Source organism: Melozone crissalis, unplaced genomic scaffold (genome assembly GCF_028551555.1).
Source record: "Melozone crissalis strain CALT ecotype California unplaced genomic scaffold, PUWL_Pcris_2 ptg000023l_1, whole genome shotgun sequence".
Lineage (NCBI taxonomy): Eukaryota > Metazoa > Chordata > Aves > Passeriformes > Passerellidae > Melozone > Melozone crissalis.
In genome coordinates this window covers 15185533-15210929 of record NW_026535801.1, presented here as the reverse complement: position 1 = coordinate 15210929, position 25397 = coordinate 15185533, and the positions used below count along the sequence as shown (strand labels likewise).

At 43.3% G+C, this 25397-nt stretch overlaps 1 protein-coding gene and 4 non-coding genes across 5 annotated transcripts; all 5 read right to left on the bottom strand.

The window, feature by feature from the left end:
• NOP58 (NOP58 ribonucleoprotein) lies at positions 1-23706 on the bottom strand. The gene is made up of 15 exons (XM_054277762.1): positions 23585-23706; positions 21331-21407; positions 19274-19326; positions 17048-17172; positions 16133-16269; positions 14919-14983; positions 13527-13661; positions 12507-12652; positions 11431-11557; positions 10645-10808; positions 9796-9930; positions 8564-8625; positions 5948-6081; positions 1000-1121; positions 1-327 (listed from the first exon to the last, which is right to left on the bottom strand). The coding sequence occupies exons 1-15, from the start codon at positions 23627-23629 to the stop codon at positions 271-273; spliced, it is 1584 nt and encodes a 527-aa protein (XP_054133737.1). The 5' UTR covers positions 23630-23706; the 3' UTR covers positions 1-270.
• LOC128938344 (small nucleolar RNA SNORD11) lies at positions 11178-11263 on the bottom strand. Its single transcript, XR_008483136.1, has one exon. It is a non-coding gene; the product is annotated as a small nucleolar RNA SNORD11 (small nucleolar RNA).
• On the bottom strand, positions 12326-12409 carry LOC128938345 (small nucleolar RNA SNORD11B). The gene has a single exon (XR_008483137.1). It is a non-coding gene; the product is annotated as a small nucleolar RNA SNORD11B (small nucleolar RNA).
• LOC128938348 (small nucleolar RNA SNORD70) lies at positions 14250-14337 on the bottom strand. The gene has a single exon (XR_008483140.1). It is a non-coding gene; the product is annotated as a small nucleolar RNA SNORD70 (small nucleolar RNA).
• LOC128938347 (small nucleolar RNA SNORD70) lies at positions 18941-19029 on the bottom strand. The gene has a single exon (XR_008483139.1). It is a non-coding gene; the product is annotated as a small nucleolar RNA SNORD70 (small nucleolar RNA).
• Positions 23707-25397: the final 1691 nt, after the last annotated feature.

Here is a 25397-nt window from a genome sequence, read left to right as displayed (position 1 = left end):
TCCATAAAAATGTTTTTATTCCTTATCAGTGGAGACTGGTTATGAAAAGAGGACCTATTGTGAGCTTTTAAACAAAAGAAACCAGTAATCCTCCTAATTATCAGAGACACCAGGGTATCCTGTTCCAGGGAGAAGACAGCTATCAGACCCATCTCCTTGCCCTCTTGCAACACAGGGAAGTTAGTTTTCAGCAAGAGGCTAAACAAATTATGTAGATAAATGCTACTCCAAAGCAGCTGTCCAAGGGCCAGTGTTTTCCCCTGTTCCACATCAGTCTTCACCCTCATCTTTAATTTTCTTTTTTTTCTTCTTCTTTTTCTCTGTATTCTGCAAACAAACAAATGTTGCCATGAACAAAGCATAGTGGAAGAGCAAAGCAACACGAGTAGCTAGGCAACAGGGCTCAGAGCCCAAGCATCACCCCAGCTGCCATGCTCAGCAGAGCACAGCCCAGGCCATGTCCTCCCTCAGCTGCTCACAGGGCCAGGGAGGCTGGGCCACGCTGGCACAGCTCAGCCCTGTAATGGTACACACCAAGGGCACAAAATTCAACCCTGGGTTAAGAACAAGACTTCAGAACTGGGCCAAAAGCTGGGTTTGGTCCCATCTGCTCTGCTGCTCTAGAAGGTACCAAATCAACAGGTACAGCCTCTGCTCCCTACAGGTCCCAAAGTGGAGACAGATACCTGTGGACTGGCACCAAAGGACACTCTTCCCACTAGAAAAGATGAAAAGAGGGGGAAGACAAGAGCTGGGGGTGAGCAGAGGACAAGAGGGGAATGGAGGCATTGCAGTCACAAACTTTCCACATATTATTTTGCAATGCAAATCTTCTTGGACATTACAGTGGTGGAGATGACAAAATAAAGTTACTAGAGCAAAACTATTTGCATGCCATGGATTACACATAGAAAAATTTCTCCCCACCCCTCACTCTACACTATGTTTTGGAGAGAATATTCTCAAAAATGATCAGGTAGCTATGCAATTCTGCCTCACCTCAGTTATGGGGCTGGTGGGGAGTTCCTCACTCATTACCACCTCTTCTTCAGCTTGCTTTTCCTTATCCTTTTTCTTTTTCTTCTTTTTGACAGGTTCACCATCTTCTACAGCTGCCCCTTCTGTAGCACAGAAAGGAAAAAAATGAAAGGCAGGTTGTCAGTTATTGAAAGTGCAAAAGGAAAAGCTATGAGACAGCAGGGGACGCAATGACTCCTATTTACTGTCTGTGTTAACTTACCTGCAGAACTACTCCCTGCTATAATCAAAACATAAAGCTACTTCAGACAGTGACAGTGTTTAGACAGCACTATTCCCAGCTCCTGGTGAATTCACATAATCCTATTCCTATATGCTGCTCCCAGAGTTTAAAACAAACTTACATGTTTTGTTTGCCAAATTACCTTCAAGTACTCCATGGGAAAAGTGACTGTCCACAGTTTGGCAAGTATTTTTACCAGCAACAAAAGGACTCTAAATCCCCCCTTAGAAACACATTTAGCCAGCAGTAGCTTGGTCACAACTGATTTCTCCATCTTGATGTTGGAAATTTGTGAAGAAGCAGACCGGTTTTCCTTACTGTTTAGATTGGCAAACACCAAGATCTCTTGCAACTTCAAGCATTTAATGCAGAAACACTTTCCTATCCTGGACGACAGGAATTATTTATAATATTATTTATATAAGCTGAGAGGAATGTCAACCTAGGGAAAGATTTACTAATGGCCTTAGAGTTACTTTTCAGAACAATTCATCAACAGCTGCCCTATCTAATCACAGGGTAATGGAACTGTGATTTACCACTCACTTCCTAGAATACATCCCACAGTCTTAGGAATCTCGAGGTAAAGATACCAAGCAAAAATCATTACCAAGCTGACAGCCTATGCAGCAGCCAGGCTGTTACTGGAGCATACCCAAGTTAAATTTATTTGCACAGCTGAGTCAGTGCTGGATACCAAGTTTCACACAGTACTCATGACTAAGTTCTGAAAGCAGCAACCACTGTCCTTCAGTAGCTACAAAACTGATGGTGAAACCAGAGGTGTTTGTGGTATGTATCTTTGCTACTGGAGGTTTGACTCAAGACGTCATTTTCTCACCATATGTCCCCCAGGAAAGAACCAATTTCATTTTCAAGAACACTCACCCACCACTTACAAAAAGAACAAGTTCAATTACAAAAAAACCCCAAACCACATAACCTCCTAACGTCTTGATTGTACTTTGTCACGAGTTTAGTTCCTCAAGCCAGAAAAAGGATTATATGAGTCAAAAATAACACTTCAAACTCTGGCTCTAACATTAGCTTCAGACAAAAAAAGTTGGCTTCAGGGTAAGTAATTTCTAGACATGTCTACAGAAGAATGCAGCCAACACATGCAGTTTTCTGACATCAAAAAACATACCAGAAACAAAACAGCAAAAGATTCTAGATAAAAAACCTGGTAAATATAACTTTGAGTGGATTGTGCCACAAAATTCACAGAGAACAGTGTGCAAGCATAAGGCATTCAAAGCAGGTATAAAAATAAGTGTCCTCACCTCCCTATGAATGACATGGGGAAAGTAAAAGCAGCTGAAAAATAAGCATAAACTATATTAAAGCCACACTGTATAACAGGAGCATAGACATTGTATTTTGCTATACTACATGTTTTTACTCAGCTGGATTGGTAAGATATACATTTCCAAGAAAAATGTTGGGTGATAACCTTGAAAAATTTATTTCTTGTTATTACCCTCGACGTCATCAATTCTGACACAGCAGGCAGTGGAACCTGTCACAATTTGCTGTGCAATGATGCACTGGGTGCTCACAGGCACTGGCACTTCTCACAGCAAGCAGCAGAGCCCTCTCTGAAGATTTCAGCTGCTGCCTTCTAGCAAAGCTCATCACAAGACCTCACATATTTGTACCTAGAATGAGGGTAAAGGCTCCAGGGGTGCTGGTCTTTTCCCTCTAGGTGCAATACTGCCAAGTCAGGCAAGGCCAGTGGGGGTTTCTTTGTGATACACAGCAGCTGACAAGGAAACCAAGAGCTCTGACTCAGGCACAGAGCACAGAAAGCAGCAGCCTGAGGATCAGTCTGACTGATGGCCCTGGGAGTGCTGGACATCACCAGCAGTAGTTCCACTCACCATTTTTGTCTAAGCTTTTACACACAAGCCTGATGTCCTGACGTACCCTCCCTCCTCCAGACAATGCTCCACAGAGTGTACAGAATGAAGTCACACTGTCTATCAGAAAAGAACATCCTGCCAAGCTGTTGCTTTTGTGACTTGCAGGGTTCACTCCATTAACACCATTAACTGAAGATATTTCTCTTTTCAAGAGATACCTTCCCAAGTCACTAACTGCTACTATATCCTGATGCTAGATGCAAGCTGAAGGCTTCCCTGAGGACACTGGCTAGCCCAGCTGGTGGTATGAATTCTGTTTGGCCACATCCAACTGCAGAGACCACAGTCACAAAAACATCTGCCCTATTTCCCTTCACCAACACAAAAACAGGTTTTAACAGCTCCTAAAGTGGATTGTAACTTGTTTCAGGCACTAATCCTTCCACCTGGTTTCCTGATAGGTATAAAAGGTGAATACATACCTCAACCCCCAACCCCCTGCCAGCTCCCACCCAAAGCACTGCCATTCATGCACCCCAAACAGGGAGAGAGAAAACACCACACATCTCATCTTGCAGTAACATTTACACTCCAGGCTGGCATAATGCAAAATACTGTCCCTCTTTACAATGGTTTGACAAAAACTCTTCAGTGGCAGCTTCCCACTCTTTCCTGTCCTTTACCTTCCTCTTGTAATACAAGCCCAACAAAAAAATCTGGCTGAAGAATGCCTTTTTTTCTGGGACTGCTTTTCCCACCGCCCCCATTTTTTATGCAGCTGCACAAACAGCATGGAGAAGGAGGAGGCAAAGACTTCTTTCACAACACACTGTCTGGATGTGTTATCTCTGACCAGGCAAAAGCTGAATAGAGCACTGCAGCAAAAAACAACAGAGACAAGAACAGCAGACCTTAAAGGCTCACATGCACATTCAAGTGGATGTGCAATATAAATCTTAATGCTGGGACATCCTCTGCACCCTTCTGTGTATTATGTGACTTGCTGAACTCCTCAACCTTCTAGGACCACCAAGCCTCCACTAGCACATTGCAATCAGAGAAATCATGCTGCAAAACAGCAAGGCTATGCTCTGTCTAGCAGGTGTCAGGGAAATTCGTGTACCCATGCTGAGTGCTCAAATATAATTTGCAAACATGAGGCAATGCTATTTTCAAGGGTACAAGAGGACAGGCTAAAGGGATTAATTCTGCATAGAGGTGACATAAGATAAATAAACACTCTGGAAACATTTATTCTATAGTCTGAAGCAACTGGCATAGTTAGCACTAATGCCCAAGTAGTCAAATAAAACCCAGTTTTTAGAAAGATCTGGGAAAAAGTAGGAGCTATTAACCACACATTTGTAGAATTACCCATCTTTTAAGGAAGAAAAGCAATACATCTGAAGCCTGTACTTCAGGTTTGGGGAAATTTGCAAAACAAACAGCCAAACAGCACAGATTTCAGTAGTCCACAAGTGTTCTGGACACTACTTCCAGCTCAAGGATATCTGCAAAGCTCCACCCAATCCCCAAATCTGGAAATAAAGTAAATGAAGCAAACACAAGCAGGTTTGTGTATAAAAGGACCAACCATTGAACAATAGAACTATGAACTGAAATACATCCTCAACTACATCCTCAAACTACAGAAGAGCAGGCTGGAAGGCAACTTAATATTTCACCTGCCTGTGAGATGTCAACACTTGCTTTGATAGTGCAAGGGAAGCCCAAGGGAACAATTCTGGCTATAGTAAGGGAAGTTGGTTCAAAATCAGCAGCTGTGAGAACACCAACATTCTCTAAAAGCAAATGGGCAAAGTTCAAGCTTCCAAAGTACTCATGTCCTTTTCTCATTATGTTAAATACAAGTAAACAAGACAGAGCACAGATCTCAGCTTTACAGCACAAAGGATTCTCCTTTCCCCCAGTGTAACTTTACTTCTCAGCTGTGTTTAGATTCCTGCAAGTTGCTCCCTCCATGTACAGACACCATGGACTAAGTGGTGTCTGGAATGATCACACCTCCCATCACCTGAGCATGAAGAGGCATTGAACCAGTGTATCTGCATTCTGATCCCCTAGAGCAGAGCAGCAGAGAAGGCAGAAATGGAAGGCTCTGACAGCCTCACCTGCTGCAGGCACGGGTAGTTGGCAAAAGATGAGTAAAGCATGGCCAGATCTGGCTCTGGATCTCACAGAAGTGACTTTAAGTCATCTTTTTCCTCATTTTTCCCCTTACAAGTTACACAGTGGTGAGAACAGAATGTTTCTTAAAATGAACCATAATGTTAAACTAGATAGATTCTGAGCTGTAACTGCAAAACATCCTTCACACAGTAACTTATCAGAGAAAGAAAGAACTGTGGACATAGTTCAGTTTTAGCTCCCCAGAGAATAAAAATTGTTCATGCACTATGTAAATTCAGATGGAAATTTCCAAGTGTCATTTCAAGTCAAATTCTGACCTTTTTATATGTTGAGAAATGCCAGAAAACACTTCTACACAGAATAAAATAGTCTTCTTGAAAGAAAATAGGGCAAGTTCTGGTTTTACAGAGAGCAGCTTTTCTGTCTTCAAGATACTAAATACAAACCTGCTGAGCAAGAAATTCTGCAAGAATATGAGCAGAGTTTTGTTTTTAAATGTTCTTACACATTTACAACTGCTTGTAAATTGACTGCAGTCTGGAGTCAGTCACTTTTTTAAATACACTGCCATTTTCAAGGAGAATACCCAGGTACTGTGGCTGGCTGTAACTGCTAGAGCCCAACTGCAGGATGCAAACAGTGACACGGCAGCAGCACAGGTACAGCAACCAACCTTTCATCTCTGCTTTGAACTTCTTTGCTTTCACTGCAACCTCTGTGTCTTGTTCATCCACCTCCTGAATTTTGCGCTTCTTGGAAACAACAGGAAGTGTTGAGTCACCAGAGGGGTCAAACACCTTCACTTCACTGTAATGAAGAAAAAGGTTTATGCATTAAGAAGAGCAAACCTTCAGGGAAGACCCTGCAGTTGAACATAAACTTTCCAACACAACCTACCAAGAATATTTGAAAATCAATTTTGCTCAGCTGACAAAGCATCTACAGGTAGTGAGGCCCTCCCACCAATACATAAGTGCCTTTATCAGTAAACATGACTAGGAAAGAGATACCCCACAAAGTACAAGTGTCTGATCTGAAAATACCAGTTAACTAAGTTTCATCCTGGTTTATACCTGCTCAAGGCTCTACAGAGCACTTGAATTACCCATTACATTGATTTCTCTGATGCTGAAAGCCTATCCAGCATAGCCATATGGTCACAAGCACACGGCTCCCCATCACTTAGTGTATTATTGCATTGTATTTGGTATATTATCCCATAACTGTACCCTAGGGGTAATAATACACACACACAAAGCATTAGAAGTAGCTTTACTTCTGCTTTTTCTACACTGCCTCTCCACCATTAAACTGAGAGGGCAAACTCACAAGGCAGGGTAACATTACAGCTCATTGCTGTAGCACCTGTATCACTGAGTTTATGGGACATTCAAATATCTGTGTGTGAAACTGCCTCTTCTCAGTTACTGCATGCTCATTTGTTCAGTTCCAAACTCCTCTACAGGCTGTCCAGCGCTCTTTAATTGGAACTTGTAAGGGACAACTGAATCATCAAATAACCATGAAGCAGTTCTTTTCTTAATCAGAACAGAATTCCTACTGAAGAAAGAAGTTGTTTTAAAACACTAAGTCTAAAATATTTTGTCCCCAGACACATAATGGACATCTGAACTTTTCTAAAATAGGACTCTGAAGAAGATACCCAGCACAGGTTATAAAAACAACCGAAGCTGAGTGACTGGGATAGCAAGTATGTGGTAATGCCAGCAGACAGTACCATCAGCTCATTCTCTAAACATGGGAAATTATTGTTATGGGTATTAACACTGCATATCGGTTTAAAGAAATTGATTATGCAGCCTTTTGCAAAAGGTGGAGTCTACTTCAGATAAACACAAATGAGTGCTCAATGGCTTCCTTGTCATTGTCATAATACTGCTAATTAAAAATAAAACCAAACCAAAACCACAAAACCATAAATAAGACAAATATAGCATCACTTACACCTTTTTAGGAAAGCATACAGAAATGTTTCATTTGAATCTCATCTCTAAAAACTAACTCTCATTTACCCTCTGATACATTACTTTAATTTAGCTAATTCAAACAAAATCCATAGTTCCATACAAGACTAACATTCTTGCCCATCTCCTTAAAACACTATTTTAGCCTTTCTGACATGCTCATGCAGCAGTACTGCCATTTTTGTACTACAAGGACAATTTGACAAGTACTGAGTTTAGTTTCCCTTTTAGGTAGCCAGAGTATGCCAAATAGCCAGGCATTATCTTCAGATTCTCCCCAAGCCTAGACATGTTTGCAAAGCATGTCTACCAGCAGGAACATGTCCTGGCAGGAGTTCATGATTCCCCATTTCCAGAGGTCAAATCCCAGCATCTATGTTGTCTCTTTAACAACCTCCTCCCTCAGCTCCTGCCTCCTGACACGCCCTGATGCTTCATTTACTGACTGACACTGTCTGCAAAAGCTGCTCCAGAAATCACAGCCGTCACTACACTTGGAAATGCCTGGCATATGGAAATAGAAGTCACAGCTAGACTCCAGAAAGTTGTTTGGGAGCTGCAGATGGGTGCAACAGTGCTAATTTTTTCTCACAGAATGAGCACTGAAACCTGGTTTTGCTGAGCTCTTGCCCTCTCTACACCAAAAGCTCAGCAAAATAAGCAGGGCAAGCAGGAAGCCTGCAGCCAAATTAAGAAATAAACCCAGATGTCACAGCACAGACTAATAATACCTTGTTCAAATCCTCAGATGTTTAGCTGCCCCAGTTGCAATTTACAGTGTCACTTTGGGCACCAGAAACTGTTCTAACAGTGTCCAGAGTACAGAAACACCTTATTTATTGCTCAAGACAAGTTATTTATTACATACATGACTTAAGGAGATGAAGCTTCACTCAGAACAAGTGGTGTCTAGTTTTTTTTCCTTCTTTCAAGAATAAGTGGAATAAGTAGGTCTCTAGGACAGCTTCCATATCAAATAAATTAATTAATACTCTGATTTTCTCCCATTTATTTCGTTTGGAATTGTAATAAATAAAGCTGCTATATATTAAGACCCTGCTTTTTGGGGTGCTGCTGGTAGCACCTAAAGTACTTGCTATCTGATGATGTCAGTGATTTACTATTAGAAAATCTGGGGAAAAGGAAATTCTTGCTAGCAACAGAACTTATTAGCAATGTTTAAATAGCACAGAAAATGTTTCCTGGATCTTAGGTCAACCCAGCCCACAACCAAAAAGCTTTTCAGAAATAAAACCATGGAGTGTTATTTTTACTCAGCCAAGCTGAAAGGAAAAATTATTCACCTCTTGTTTTGATATTTGTCTGCCTTGGCCAAGGCTTTTCCAGTGCCACTAATTCTTCTTATCTACAAGAAAAGTTTAGATAGGAAAAACAAATTACTCATAAGGAAAAGGATTCACAACACAAGTTATTCAGCTCTTGAAATGGAAAGACAGATGCATTATGGGTCAAGCTCTTGTGTACTTGCATTAGCTTTACACCTGAGTGTAGAGTACTGACAGGGAGTGTAACTGAGGTGAGGAAGGCTGAGGTGAGAATGGCCTTCCTAATGCTGCTCTTCAAGGGCCCAATCCAAGTAAGGTATATCTAATACTGGATCAAATATGCAACAGTAACGTGACACAACATTGTACCTCCAAATTCCCAAAAGCAGCTCAGATTTGCGCACTTTCTTCCTTTGGCAAGATTAACTGCATTTAAGCGCAAGTACCACCCTACAGCTGGCATAAAGCCACAACACAGGCCCCAAACTAAATTAAATATGTACTTGTCAGGTGATTGGTTTGTCTTTTGGTGTTAACATCTCTCCTTGCCTTTGTTCTGATGGGAAGTTTCACTGTCCATGGAGAGAGAGCAGGTTTTTCTGGACATTTCTTTTCTGTTCCAGTAATGCCAGTACTAGAGCACTAGCATCAGGTCTAGCTTGGAAGGCTGAACCCAGCTGTCATTCACAAGAGGACATGCAGCAGCCACATAAAAGAGGAAAGGGTCCCTATGCTCCCAGCACCCTGTGCTGATGGCAACATGGAACAGTAGGTGTGGAGAGCCAGGATATGCATCAGGTGGTAGGAGGGCAGTGCAGCAACTTGCAGAATAACATCTTGCTTTAGCTACAGAGAAAGCTCCCTAAGACTAAGCACCACCAGATTCTGTCCAGATTCCAGGAACCAGGGTGGAAAAAAAGGACACAAATACTCCTTCTAAGTAAAGAGAAAGAAACTATTAAGTAATAAGCCTATCCTTGCAATTCATAGAGATGGAGGGAATGTAAAGGTATGATCTTATTAATCTTGGTCACTATCAAGACTTTTCAGTATAAAGCAAATAGACAGCCCTGTAAACAAGAACAGCTAATACACAAATGCCTGCAGCTAACTTACACACTTGGCTGCTCCAGCCAAAGCTGGGAGAAACTACAGGGTAAGAGTGACATGCTACTGAAAGAGAAGAGTCAAAAAGCAGTGTCAGGAAATCATACCCTGAACAGCCTCATGCAGCTCTCTGTAAGACTTACCCCTCTCTCTTCCAAAAGTCTCAGCCTTGTCTCTACTTTTAGTCTGTTCTCAGCTCCCATTTCAGCACTGGTGTTCTCTCCAAGGGCATCGTAACGAATAGTCAAGGCAGTCTTGGCTGCCAGCATTCGAGAAATCTGGGAAAGCCAAAAATAATATTAAATGCTAAAACTTAACATAAGGCAGTGATTCACTCTGATCTGGAAACCATACCCACATACAAAAGCACAAAGTAACCATTTACTAGCAGTGCTCAGTCCAAAAAGTAATTAGTGTCTCATTCTTTTAACACTGAAATACTGTTAATGTAACACCTTGCTTCCTTGATAAATAGAGGGAAATGTCTGAGACAGCAAGTCAGTTACACATATCCTACTCTACCCCAACCTTCAGACCAGGTTAGTCTGAAGTGTAATTTCCAGATTTCTCCACAATTCAAACACATATTCATCCACCTGCATTATGAAAGACTTTAAGACCAAGCTGTTAAAAACTTTAGTACAAAAAGAGTCCAATTTTCAAGCAAGACCAAAGCCTTTAACACCTTAGTTTACTATCACATAGAAGAAAGTAGTAACACACCCCTTGAGAAAGCCAGTGTTACATCCGAACTCATCTGGAATACACCTGTTATTGCTCAGCTATGTCAAACAGACAATTTTATCCCCTTTTTTGAACAGGAGTGAACAATATTCAAAGATTTGTAGGACAGTAGTATTTTCCATATCATCACAAAGCAATACAGTAAAGCAAGCCATGGAAAAGCCTCACTGTGAAGCTCAAGCCATCATGAAGCTCAAGATATTAACGCCCTGGAAAAAGCCAACCCAGTGAAGAACTACGCAGCTTACCTTTCCTTTATTTTTGGTATTGCTTTGTCCCACCAGGGAGGCATGATAGATAAGGCCAAACTTAGGTGTGTCCCTTTTAGTCTTCAGTGCTCTAAAGAGTGCCTTCTCAGCACCCAGCAACTGAACTGTAGAAGCTGGATGTTTTGCCAGATTCAGGAGGGAACCTAGAAAGAGGTGACACAGCAAGAGGAATTTGTCAGAGAAGCAGCTAGGCTAGATTCCTGCTTCTGAATAGTGTAAGAAGCTCAGATCCATCTGTTTCCATGAGAGCTGTTTCCCATTTGTTTCCTGAAGGACAGGTCAACCATTTCAGTCTTTCATGCCTCAACTGTCTTGGTTTGATTTGAGCATCAGGAAAGAAGGCTGACTCAATAAAACATATTCCATTGGAATAATGCCTGCTCCTGACAGCAAGAACATTTCATCACAGATAACTGAAATAAGGCTGCTATCTTGAGCCAGTCTGACTATAAATGCCCAGTGCTGGTTTTATACCTCACAAGTGACAGAACTATCAGCAGGAGGCTCAGTAAGTGTCTCAGAAGAGGTAGTGACTTAAGTTGCCCTCATATTCCAAAAAGAATTCAGGCCAACTGAGAACTTTGTCATCACAGACTACTACCAAGCTCATGCTGGTACTCTCAAGCTTCCTGAAGTGCTGCCTTCACCCCATTTACCACAATATGTGCACCAGGCCTTACATAATGCTGTTAGCTGACCAGCTCCTCAGAGAAATCCTCTGATGAAGTCACCTAGGATTCATTCATGTCGATCACTGTAACCCACCTGCATGAGCAATGAGTCTTGCTCCCACTAGTTCTCCCACCATGACAGTGAGATTGGGAGCAATGGCCATCATTCTGTTCTTCAGGTAGTCATAGAGCTGGGTCCGGTACTCTGAGATTTCAATCACCTGGCACAGACAGAATTTAGTTACAGGAGTCAGTATCAGCCAACCAAAAAATAGAAAGAAATAAATATACTGACACGAGGAAGTGCTGAGAATTCCACTGTAGGAGACTAACAAATTGCAAAATGCAAACAGCCAAGGGCCAGAGTTATGGGAAGATTTATATAGAGCATATTGCCAGAGCAGAGCTACATCCACGAAGTATATTGGATCCGTTCTGCTAATTCCCTAATGCAACTTATTTTCTCAGCAAAACTCCTGACAAAGGAGCTGATAACATGCCAAAGACAGAAGCAGAACAAAAATACTTAGTAAGGACATTTTCTTTAGGACAAAACTCTGGAATATTCAGTTTTCACATAAATCTTTGCCACCATTCTCTTGAAATGGGATACATGCTCTTTACTTGTTTCATACAGACACAATTAGAATGCACATTAAAAAGCAGCCTGGTCTAGACCAAGAACAGGAACTCCTAACCCTGCCACTACTGGTAAGGTCACAAAGGGATCCAACTGACACAACTGAAGTCAGAGGGTGTTTGTTCACACACATGGCCCAGACAAGAGCAGGGTAGAACTCCTAATTCTTTTGGGGCCTTAGTGGTCCATTTTTAACCCAAGGTTCATCACCTAGCTTCCACAGTGACAGATTAAAAAGAGGCTACACAATGCTACTATCTCAAATTCTTGAAAGTACAATGATAGCAAAATTCCCCCCAAAAGTAAGACTGCCACTTTCAGAAGGCCTTGTGCAGGCATCAACAGTCTGAGATGGCTCAGATGAGGTAGTGACTGTGCACCCTCATGTCTGAACATCAGGAAAGCAACAATATAGGAATCATCACTGCCATCACAAGAGTTAGCACTGCCCTGGGAAAAGCTCTCCTTGGCAGAAGTGGCTCTTCTGAGCTGAAATAGAGTCCTACTGCTACCCATTCATGTGTACATACCTGATCACAGAGATGGATTATGTTGTTTATGTCTTCTTCTGATACTTCTGTCCCCATGGAAATCTCAGCAGCAGCCTTCACATCCTCCTCAATCTCCTCTGGTAGGATGTCAGAAACATCAGAGGAAGCAAAATTGCTTCTGTCTCCTGTGGGGGACAGATGAAAGCATGTTTGTGCTGGGGGCAAGATGAACTAGTAAAAAAGGCACAGAAACAGACGAAGATAAAGGCCAAAATAAAAACAGTGAGTAAAGTCTGCCATCGCACTATTCCGAATTCCTAAAATATACGTCAGTGTTCTGACTTTGTGTTTATACCAACTAGGAATGGTTGGAAATATTAAATTTGAAACTAGAAAAAAAACCAGAAAGCCCATACTGCGTATTTCACCTCTTCAGTAGCTGGTTGCTGCAAAATTTTCAAAGACAATATTAGAAGAAGAAAACTCCAGGAAGCAGACACCACTAACCAAATCTATTTAATTGTTTCTACAACTGGGGGGGAAAAAGCTGCCTTAAAACCACAACTCTCTCTGGACTGCAAACTTCATTATTACAAAAAACCAACCAAGCAAAAAATAAATCAATACAAAGCATATGAGCCCAAGAGGTGGGGCAAGTGTCCAAAATATGGCATTCTTTCTGCTCTCGTAAGTAATTCTACAAACTGCTCTCTTCAAGAATATCCAGAGACAGGCAACACTTCTCTTTTTATCAGTTTTTAAGAGCTGATTTCCAAACTGGTCTGCTGACTAACTGAGATTCTAAGATGTGCTGGTGGTCCATGAAGGACTGGTTGGTGATGTGGCATTAGTTTTCACTTAAGTGTCCAAATGGCAAACTGCACCACGATCCAGATACAAACATACCCTCCTTTTCTGCTGGCCCCATCTACCCTGCTGCTGAAGGCAGCACTGCTCAGGGTGATGGCAGCTGGATGAGCAGAGTGGGTGTCACACCAGTGCCACTCACTCACACAGTGCCCACTGCCATGCCCAGGCTTGGCTGCCTTGGCCACTCACCGACTTTGCGCACGCATTTGCAGTAGGTCAGGTTATCCGTGATGATTTTGCCCAGCTCAGGGAAGTGCCAGCCGTACCACTCCCGGCAGCGCATGATGTAGTTATTCAGCTCCTTGTCCAAGTCATCAAGAAGTGCTAAAGGAAAGAAGGACGGAGTTCTTTTCCTAAAAGGGCAACCTAAAAACGTGGTACTCTCAAACCAACCAATTTAAATAGTATGAAGGGAGACTACCTGAAGTATTTCACTCTATAAATATTGGAATCAACCAAACTACAGTACACTTAGAAGTCTTTACTTTTCAGAGAACTGTGTAATACCATAGAAATGTTGGAATACGTTGGCACAATACTATAGAAATGCTGGAATTCCCATAAGTGTGGCCTCAAAGTTTCATCACAGGGACCATCTTGGACAAACTCCCTAACAGCTGCAAAGCACATTCCCCTAGGAGCGCAGCAGCCAGTTCTCCTTCCTCTTAGTCAGCCAAAGTGCTGACAAGGCTGATGTAAAATCTAGGCATCCAATTAAATTTAAGGAAAAAGTGTTTTACTACATTTTATATTTATAATATAAATATACCAAATACAAAGCCAACGGGCTCACCATTTACTAGATATGACAAATAACCAGATTTATAGTTTATTAGAGTACAGCACCTACAGTATATATTGCTAGAGAGCCCTGAGGCTAAAATATTTCCTGCTAGTGCAATACCAACATTCCCATCTGTTGTCTCAGTGGTAGTGACGAAGGAACTGAATTACATCATTAATTTCAGTTTAACTATGTTTCATCATTGGCAACAGTCTGGGAATTAATATTCCAAACAGAATTCCTCACCACTGTTTCACAGCAAGCATGCAGATTATGATGTGTGTCTCTTCAAGAAAAAATGAGGAATGGGCTTTCCAAGCTGCTTTAACAATTTCAGTCTGTTTTCCATTTAGAAAGCAGGGAGACAAAAGGCAGCATTACACACTGCAGTGTGACTTACATAGGAGTCCATTTCTACATTGCCCTCTTTGCAAGACACTACCTAAATGATGGGTCAGAAAATGCTATCCTGTGGGGCCCATTCTCACAGCACCACTCAGAAGGGAGGCATGTTGGGAAGGAAAGCCCTTAGAGGACTGAACTAACACAGCCTGTAGTTCAGCTGATTTCTACGCTAAGAAAAAGTGCATGCCAGTTTATTGTATTGCCCTAAAAATGTTCCTGCTTGTGGAAAACCCTTTTGAGAAAACACACTTTATGCCTAGATGAACATCAGTGCCCAATTTACTCAGACATCCTAGGAGGAAACTGACAGCAATACTTTTCTTTAGCCAATGTAAAGAAGTCAGCTATCCGAAGCCAAAGCCATTAATAATTTAAGCTCTAAATATACTTACAAATTGCCTGGATAATCATGGTATCTACTTTGTCTGGGCTGAACTTCAGCTTGTATCGGGAAAGGCTGAGGAGACACAAACACAGTTTGATCAGCATCCTGACATCCTGTTGCAGAATATGCCCCACCTGTTCCTTTTTAACACAAATACAGTTGTTCACAGGTTCATTGAAACCAAGCTCAGTTCTGTGCCACTGACTGCTCTCAGCTGGGGCCAGAAGCTGCACTGACACAAGCTCCACAACAGCCCTGACAGGAATCCCTCCCATACCCTGTGACCAGGGTGAAAGTGAAGGTTATTTGCACCACCTGCTGCAGACTGAACACGAGTGCCATGGCAGGAAATTAACTGGCTCTTGGTTTTTCTGCATAGTTCTCCACAAAATATCTTTGTCAACAGCATTTCCAGTTGGGCAGCAGCTGGAAGCAATCCACAAAACTGCACCTCCCCAGCAGCAAATACCAGCAACACTAATGTGAAGCAACAAAAGAAACTTCTTGGAACAGATTCTCACTGTCTGAGAAAGCCCATTACCATCTGGCTTTAATGTTATGTTAACAATTCCTCTGTAAGCTACAGTGAAAGACACTTGGTATCAATGAGGAACTGCATCTTAGAAGTCCTTTTTCAATATTAATGCTCATTTTGTAAGCAAACACTTTTAAGGAATTGGCTACAGCAAAGCATTTCTCTAACTTGTCAATGGCTTGTAACAGGACAAGCTCATGTCAGAATATGGATTAAAAAGTGACTTGCTAATGGATGCTTGATCCCATGGTGATCCAACAACTTGGTACTTAACTACTACTCCACTAAATCTAAAAAGCAGCCAGAACAAGGTGAGAAGAACAATCCTGCCTTTAACATTTGCATTATCTATTATATGGGTGTTTATTCCGCAGAAATCATCAAATTGTGGTCTCCACATTGTCTCTTAGTGGCAATGGAGCTTTAAATGACTCCCTGGACTGCTCCAGATACAGTCCAGAAGTATGTAACATGAAAAAGAAAGCTACCAGCTTCCACTTTGGGTGAAGATGAAGCCTTTCCCTAAAGGGTGGGTGCAAACTGAAAGCCCTTCCTTTTAAAACAAGATTTCAGATACAGAAGTATCTTGACTCACAGAGTACAAGACCATGCCACATACTCAGAAACACTTCAAGCAACAGCACAGAGAGGGGCAGACAGGATGTTGTTCTGTTGTAAGAACTCACCTGTGTGCCAGACCCAGGCACATAGCTGCCATCTCTCGAGAAGGGAGGCCTGTTATGAGCCCTTCGATCTGTGAGCGAATTCCTCTCATCAGCTCTGTAACCATTGGGCTGTGTATACAACTCAAATTCAGCTTCTCCTGCAGTGTGGAAATCAATGGTCCAAAGTCAGGCACAACACAACATTCCTCTGAAGTCATTCTTCCAGCAGCCTTACATCATTTTAACTGGTTATGCCACTGCAATCCTGTGATCACACAATTTTCATTCCTTTTTGATGTTCAAGGTAGTGACACTCTCAGTTCCCCACACAGTTAATATTCCACTTTGAAGAGCAGATTTATAATTAACGCTCTATCTGCTATGTAGAACATTCAAGATTTTGAAGTCTACTAGAAACAGTTGGTCCCAGAAAGAAAATACAGAGGTAGAGGGTTAGGGGCTTTGCATCTTTTTCAGAGAACAAGAGTGAATAACTAGTTTAAAGTCCTTGCTATTATTCACTAACATTAAGCCCTCATTTTGCAGCCTACACAGTCTCCTAAGACAGCACGAGGAGGTTGTCAGAACAAAGTTCAGTGGAACAGGGAGCAATTGGACATGAGATGGGAAACTGGTCTTTGACACCTAGGAGACTCCAGAAAATTAGAAAATTAGTTTTTCTACTTGCTAGATTTCTAACAAATATTTAAGAGAGAAATCAAGCAAACTTGAAGACCTCAGTGCATTCTTACCATGTCAGTCACCTGTGTTCTCAAGACAACATCTTCCCTGTACACATACTGAGATTAACTATCCTCTATGCTGCAAACACAGCACTGGCAGCATAATCCATTGCTAGCAACAGCAAAATCTCTGGAATCTGACTATAGCATTTCAGTAGCATAAGACAAAAGATAAAGCAAAATCAGTTATCACCTTTATAACACCTCCAAGTTTGGCATCTGCCACAGCCAACTGCTCGTGGGCATCTTTTGCCACTATCTTCTTGAGAATCTTCTTCAAGTTCTTGCTGAGCTTGCCTTCTACAAGAGCTGTGGATGCTGTATAAAACAAAAGGACCAAAGATGTTGTTTCTTTCCCCTCCTAAAATCTGTAAAAAAATTACTCCTAACTTCATGTATTTATTTTAACTGTCCACAGTAGCTCTAGTGTGAGCTGCAATTACTACTTCACCATGCAATAGTTCAAAATCAATACAGAAGAAAATTATACACATCCTCCTCTGAAGGCCTAAATGAAAAACTTTTCTCCCAGTTGCCTCTCCTTTGTCCATATGTTTTCAGTTCTATTTTTGCCAATTTTGTTTAAGGAGCTCTACAAACAGTATGCCATATGCTTTAGATACATGTTTAACATTTCCAACAGCAAAGTTAGATGGGAATATTTTGTGTATAATTTAATTAACAAACCATTTGCCAGGCCCCTTAGGCAGCAACCATGATATCCTAAATTGAGTAATGGCTTATTTGCATTCTCTGGTGATAATGTACTACCTAAAGCCCCAGGAATGATGCCAAACTGGACAGTCAGACAGACCCTTTTAATACAGCACGCAGACAGGAGAATCTTTAAAGGATGTTCTTAATTCTTAAATATTAATAGAACTGTAAAAGCTTTACAATCCCACACAATATATTTTAAGCAGGCACTTATACAACTCTGAGGGTCAGCTCTGTGCTCCACTGAACTTCTGGGACTGATACATCTCCACCACAGTAACAGAGCAGCAGCTAGAGATTTTTGGTTTCCAGAACCTAATAACATTTAAGAGTAAAATCAGACTGCTGTGCTGAGTTTCCTCTCAACCCTTCTGCAATGCAGATAATTTTCTACCCTACAAGCTGGCCAATAGCATCTAAGCCCTTTAAACAGTTGTTGTCATCTTATTGCAGGGGGGTTCCACACTGTTGTCTCTTTATCACAGAAATTCCATACCTTCTTGGTGTTTCTCATGGGCAGCCCCTCAGAGCACTAACTCTTTCTTCTTCTCAAAGCAGTCACTGACTCCAGTTCCCTTCTCACCCAGCCACCCCACTCCTTTATAGCACTCTGCTTCTCATTGGTTACAGCTGTGGCCTGTTAAAGTCAGGCCTGTTCCTCATCTTTGCTAATTGGCCCAGCTGCAACTCCTTAGGGGTAAGATTACTTTCTACACTATTTCCTTATATTCTATCCCCCTACATACAGTCACATACATAGTCCTGCCTTCAAAATAAATGAGCCATAAGTAGTTTGAACATCTCCATTTCACAGATAAGTCAACTTGAAGCAAAGTAGTAGAAGGTGCTGGATGTTTCCGAGGTTTTTTTAATCAGCCTAACTATACACGAACTGAATCCAAACCTATGCAAAAGCAAAATAATCCAAAAAATACGCCACAGAGAGGAACATAAAACCGCTTCAATCTCAGCTCTTTTACTTGCATCTCATGTTTCATGGTTGTGTCTCTATTCTTGTTTCTTTGCTTCCTTTATAAGCTACCCCTACTGCATCAGAATACAAAAAACTGATCTTTAATTATAAATGTGACCTGGAACATTCACCTACTTAAGTCATACAGCACATTCAGCAGTAAGTGTCACACCATTTCTCAATTATTGCCTAGAATTCCTACCATTTCTGTTCAAATCAGGCCACACATCAAGCATTTAAGTGCAAAACCCACTAAAATTATTGAATATAAGGTTTTCCATTTTGCTTGAACTCCTGAATTTGAGGAGAACACAGACTTTTCTTAGGCTGAAAACCACAGGCATAACATGTATCCATAAAACCCAGGTGATTGTAATAATGAATGCTCTCTAATACCTGTCTGTTGTCTCAGTGGTAGTGACGAATTGTTGACTCAAATCAGCGATATTCAGCTTCAACAAGAATGCATCATTGACAACAGACAGGCTATATGTATCAGTCACAACGTTAAACTGCTTAAAAATATGCACTGAAGGAAAAAACTAGACTTTATTACATCTTTACTGCACTATACACTGGATAGGTGTCCTCATAACCATCAAAACCAGCTCATTTTAAAACCTGTAATTTAAAAGCTAAGAAAAGAAAGAGAGCATGAACACAGGCAAGTAATGAGTGAACTAATGCATGACAGAGATTTGATTTTTTTTGTAATAAGTGTTAACTCACCAGCAAGTGCTTCTGTTGTGTCCTGAAATTTTTCAAAGTGTTTCAGCTTTACTCTACAGAAATAAAATAGAAGTGTGTAAACAAGTGTACATAAACCACATGCTAGAACCATTTTATCATTTTCTGCCTCTGCTCCTCTCTTTTCCCTATGGCTTTAAGAGAGTAAAGATCAATATACAGACCCTCAAAGAGGACTGAGAGCACTAAACTGGCCAACTGAGTCTGGTGTGACATTTCAACTGGGTCCCACAATATATATATACAGGGAAAAAAAAAAGGAATTTTGATTTGGTATTTCTTGGACCGACATCACCAGAAAACCTAACCCCCCCACTTTTTGCTTTGTAGTTCATATTTAAAGACAGACATCATCCATTTAAATTTCAACACTGCACCCTGACTGACTGATGATAGCATCTTCCCACTCATCTTCAAAAGGAAATATTCTGCCTCTGTGGAATGCAGAGCCTGCACAGCTCAGATTTAACATGCTTTTCAACTAAATACATCTTCAAAGACTTTAAATTTGAACTGATTCATTGCCCATGAATCCTCATGTCCTCCCCTGTAATTAGATGTTAGAATACATGTTCTGAGTTGAGTTCAAGACAAACAACAAAAATTTCTTTAAAGCCCTAAGTGCTGACCAAGCCAAGAATCATCAGAAGAGTGTTTAACCACACTGTGTCAGATCCCCAGGCACAGCTTCCCTCTACCTCTCACACAGCCTGTGGTGCTGATATATAGTTACAGTTAAGAAGCTATCTCAATCCAGTAAATTCCTTGTCAGGGACAGGCATTTAACTAATCCAGCCCTGATTAACCACTGCTGGTTGTGAGTCAGGTATCAGCAAAGGAAGCAGGGTCACAGATACAGCTGAATACTTGAGTTAAGCATTTGCAGATCCCAACAAAAGCTTCAGGCTTACACTAATGCCTTTTCAGAAAGGCAAAAGAGGAATTATTTTTATCAGAGTAGAGATCCCATTAAGAGCCATATCCTGTATAACAAGTGCCCAAGATGATGTCTCCAGGACAAGATTAACCACACTACAAACAGGCAGATGCGGGATATTCTGGTCTCTGCTCTAAGTACTGCTACAGAGCAGGATAAATATGAAATGCAAAGCTTCCTCACATGCATCCATTATAATCAAAGCTGGTTAGAAATCTTCCAATAAAACCACTAGAAAGACTTGGAAGGAATCCACCATTGTCCCCAGCTTTAGGGCAATTTGCTAGAAAGGCCAGTGATTAGTGGACCCTGCATTCGCTGTGCAACTCTGCAGTGGTGCTAACTCTCACTGATGGCATGGGCAACAACACAGCTCTCAATTCAGTGATTTACACAGTTCCACCTGGATTAAGCTTCATTTTTCCCAAAAAGAATTTTCTGTGAGCACAAAACCCTATCATTCCACTGACACTTCCAGCATTACAAGCTTGGATGTATTTATCAAATCACCCACATCACCCTAAAATATTGTTCAACTTTTTTGCTTTGGCGACACATGGTAATGACTTCTGCTACTTAATTACACTGTGAAGTATTTCTTTCATTTTGATATTCCATTGTAAGCATCTCAGAGATTCTAATTTTACATTATCATTGCTCACAGCTTTTACAATACTGAAACCCAAAAATCAGTACTTCATTTTGAACCTCAGCTGTGTGTAACTGCAGGCAGCCATGTCCTTCCACAAGACACAGTACTACCTGTTGTCTTCTTATTGCAGGGGTTCCACACTTTTGTCTCCGTATCATAAAAGTTCCATACCTTCTTGGTGTTCCTCGTGGGCAGCCCCTCAGAGCACTGACTCCTTCCTCTTCACAAAGCAGCCAACTGACTCCAGTTCCCTTCTCACTCAGCCACCCCACTCTTTTATAGCACTCTGCTTCTCATTGCTTACAGCTGTGGCCTATTAAAGTCAGGCCTGTTCCTAATCTTTGATAATTGGCCCAGCTGCAACTCCTTAGGGGTGAGATTACTTTCTACACTATCTTTATTTCCTTATATTCTATCCCCCTACAACTATCCCCACACAAAGCTGCTTACATTTTGTTTGCTTTTTCAGGAGTTTCAAATTCTTTCCATAGACTGTCAACTTCTTGAAGCTTTTTCTCATTCAGAACCTGCAGGAATAAAAACACAACACACAACTATATTTAGTTCTTCAACACAGGAGACCTGGAACATTTACAGGGCATCCAACCACTCTGCAGTAGTTAACACTGATTGAGTCAACAAACTCATCTTCAGTGATCTCTGTTTCACCATTCTCGCTCAGCAGCTTTACCCTACTAATAGTGCAACATTTCTACTTTCACCTGAATTACAGAAGTTCTTCAATAACAGCTGTGTCCTCCTGGATCTGGAACATTAAAGCAAAACCCTCTTCCTCTTTATCAAAACTGGGCTTGCTCCACCTCCTCTACAAGACTCACTCATAACCACAGTGACCCAAACCAAAATTTGCCACTACTTTGGAAAAAAAAACCATCTCTGGGAAATCTAACAGAAAGCAGTGATCCCCCAAGTTACTTTCATTAATCAGAGCTAACCCAAACAAAAAAGAAAACATCTCTGTAAAGAACAGTCAGTCACCACAGCTTGGTCATCAACCACACCAACAACTGCCCAAGAGCCTAAAGCAATGGCTCAATCCCATCTCTGTACACGGGGAACCCCCTCAGCTTTTAAGCAGCACAAGATTAACACTTACGCTCTTGGAGCCTATAAGCATTTCACAAAATGCATAGTGCCTGGCAAATTCCCAGAAAATGGCTTAGGGGAATAGTCAAAATCTTTACAACACTGTGTTCTTTACATCTCACTCCTTGTGGTTTTGTCCCCACAACGCAAATGCAATGCAATTGCAATTTAACCCAGTGCAGAAATCACTCCTAGTATCATGAATTTTGCTCCCTGGAAGATTTTTTAACTCTGGTTGAAGGAGGTTGTCTTTTTTTAAACTCAATTAGTAGCTGAGCAAATAAACCTAGCAATTAACGTCCCACATGACTGTGAGGCACAGCAAAACCTTGGGGCAACTCTTCCTTTCCTCAGCCAGACAATTCTTTCCTGCAGTTCCTTTTTCCTACACCAAGACCTACAGAATTTTCAGCCTCTCTAAACAGACATGGGGACATAAAGAAAATTAAAGACATAGAAACTGCTAAAATCAAGACTGTTAGCGTATGAAAATGACACGCCTATGGATAACTGCTGACAGCTGCTGCAAACACTGCAGCACCTCTGCAGATACCTCCCTGCAGTTCTCTCTGTATGTTCCTCCTCCTACCTTTGCTTCATGCCTAGCCTATCTTCAGAAATTAAAATATCAAATTTATATTAAAATATTGCCTGAACTGCACAGCTTCATCCCAATGAGGTGAAAAGGTTTCAGGGCATAGGAAGGAAATATCGTGCTCCACAGAGCAGCAAGGATGCAATTCTGCTGCAGGCAAAGGTAACCAGAGCCTTCCTCTCTTCACACCTGCACTCATGTTCACACAAGTTAAACCCCAAGACTAAGTTGGAGGAGAAAAAAATAAGGATGTTATGGTCAAACTATGACCAAGCTGGTAAAACTGTACATGAATCAACACTCGAGCAAGACAAAAGCCAGAAAGGAGCAGGACACTGTAGCAACTCTAGTTTAGGCTTGCTCAAAGCCCCAGGGAGCTGCAGCCTAAGCCACCCGCTCAGGAGGCCAACAAAGCCCTGGGAGAGTGGCTGCTTGTCCCTCTGGGAGAGCGGGGTCGGGACACGAGAATCCTGCGGGGACCCGCACCGTTCCCGCGATCCCGCTTCCAGGCACGGCCCCGCACAGCCGGGATGCGCTGCCCGCCTCGCACCGCCCCCTCCCTCACGCACCCGCGGGGCTCGGCGGGAACAGCGAGGGCACGGCCGGGAACAAAGGGATCAGCACTCCCAAACTCGGGGAAAGGGGCACGGCCACGAGAGCACAACTTCCTACCAAATCCAGGCCGGCAGAGGGGAGGAAGCGAGGGCCAGGGGTGACGCTCGGCAGGCCCCAGGAGCTCTGGTTCTGCCCGCCGAACACCTTCAGCCTCCTCCGGCAGCCCCTTCCGCGGGGCCTCGCTCACAACGCGGCCCCTCTGCTCCCACCCCCGGCCCTGCTCCCCCCCGAGGGGCCGCACGGGATGCGGGAACCCTCCCATGCCCGTAATTCCCACCGCAGGCCCGACGCGCTCCCCTTCGCGCTCCCTTGTGCCCCGCCGCAGGTCGGTGGCCGCGCCCCGCCGGGCGAGAGGCAGCGCGCCCCGAGCCGCAGCCTGGGGCTCACCTTGAAGATGGCGTAGCCGGCGGCGGTCTCGAACAGCACCAGCATCGCTGCGGCGGGCGGGAGGGCAGGTGGGGGGCGCCACGTGCGCCGCCGCACCGGACCCGCTCAAGCACGCGCGCGCCGCGCAGCGGAACCGGAACAGGAAGCGGCGGCGGCAGCGGAAGCGAGCGCGCGCGGGGAGCGGAAGCGGCGGGGCCACCTTCCGCCCGCGAGCCACGTGGCGGGGCCGCGCCCGCGCCCCCGCCCGGTCACCGCCCCCGCCGCGGGTTCGAGCCTCCTGACGCACAAACACGCGGGAGCCGCCGGGGTGCCCCTGGGGCCCCTCACCCGAGCTGCCCCCGCTTCCCCGGTGCCGCAGTTGGCGGCAGGGTCGGCCACCGTAGATAAGACGCGGGTGTGTTCCCCGGGACGCGGGTGGTCCTGCTGGCGACTTTGTTTCCCGAATGGATCCCTGAGCGGGTGTGAGCGGGTGTGAGCGGGTGTTCCCCTCGGCGACCCCGAGCCAGATCGGCCGCCGTGCCGGGATGCAGGCGGCGCTCCCGGCCCTCCGCACACGGCGGGTTGCGTTATCCGCCCGCTCCGCTCCCTGACCTGCAGCTCATCGCACCGAGAACAGTTTGTTTACATAAAGAATTGTTAACAGAGTGCGACTGTGCGCCTTTAAAAGCTTGGCTTCGCCGCCAGACAAGCACCACATTGTGCTCCCATCGACCACGCGTTTGAACGCTGCGTGTTTCCCCAGGCTGCTGCCGTCTCCCGGGGCAGGGGCAGTCCTGTCCGGGGGAAGGCAGGGCCGGGGCGCTGGGCGGCCCTTTGTGCCCCCTCCTGCTCTGGTGCCCCCTCGGGCTTTGGTGCCACCTGGTGCTTTGTCCTTGGCACGGCCCGGCGCGCACAGCGCGGTGCCTGGCTGACCTACTTCTGTGCCGCGGTCCTGCCGGAAAACCGAGCAGCTGCCGGCCGGTGGGAGGCAGGCGGAGAGCGCCCTTCCTTGCCCTTAGAAATCCCCGCTTATTTCACAGGCAGGGTTATCTGTACTGAAAAACAGGCAGAGATTTTCCTGCCCGCAGGAAGAGAGGCTCCGAGAAACGCTTGGGTTTTGATTTATATCAGGCGTTCATTGCTGCATTTTATGCAACCATCTGTATGAGTCAGCACGCCTTTGTTTCCTCCATGTAAGGAGTATGCTGGAAAGCCAACAGTGAGAGTAATCTGTGGATTTGAATATTTCTGAAGATTTTTTTTTTCAAAGGAAAGTCTTTGGTACTTTACATTACACAACCAATTTTCTTAAAATCCCACGACCAGTAATATTGCCAAAGAAATTAGGTTCAGGGTGGTAGAGAATTTCCAGGTTCCACCTAGTTTTAAAGTACTGTTTCTGGCCCGGCTGGCAGAGGACCATTGTTATGTAAGAGCCACTGTTATTTAGCTGGCTGCCCTAGAACACTGCATCCATCCTGTTTGCTAGCACTAACCCCTCTCAGGCAAACAAATTGGCATGATGAGACTACAGATTGTTCTTAGGTTAAAGTCTGCTTTTTTAAGAAATCTGTTTCTGATGGACTGAAGCAGCTTTCCACAGACTGTATGTGTGGGGTTTTGAGAAAACCTCTTACAGCTACTGGCTCCTAAACTATACAGCAGCTTGGGAGAAATCCATCAGTGGAGGTGAACTTTATTGGCTTCAGGTGACAGAGATTAAGTGCAGATAGGGAAATAAGAGACCTTATAAAACACCTGAGATTTCAGTGAGGTTATTAGGGCAAGTACCATTAGCAGTGTGTGTGTAAATACAAGGCTGATTTAGGGTTTT

What these genes read in the sequence shown, in the direction of transcription:
- NOP58 (XM_054277762.1), bottom strand. Translation starts at nt 23,629, where the DNA reads ATGCTGGTGCTGTTCGAGACCGCCGCCGGCTACGCCATCTTCAAG. An exon ending in CCGGCTACGCCATCTTCAAG is followed by an intron (nt 21,408 to 23,584) that starts GTGAGCCCCAGG and finishes TTATTCCTGCAG; the next exon opens with GTTCTGAATGAGAAAAAGCT. An exon ending in CATGATTATCCAGGCAATTT is followed by an intron (nt 13,662 to 14,918) that starts GTAAGTATATTT and finishes TCTTTCCTTTAG; the next exon opens with CACTTCTTGATGACTTGGAC.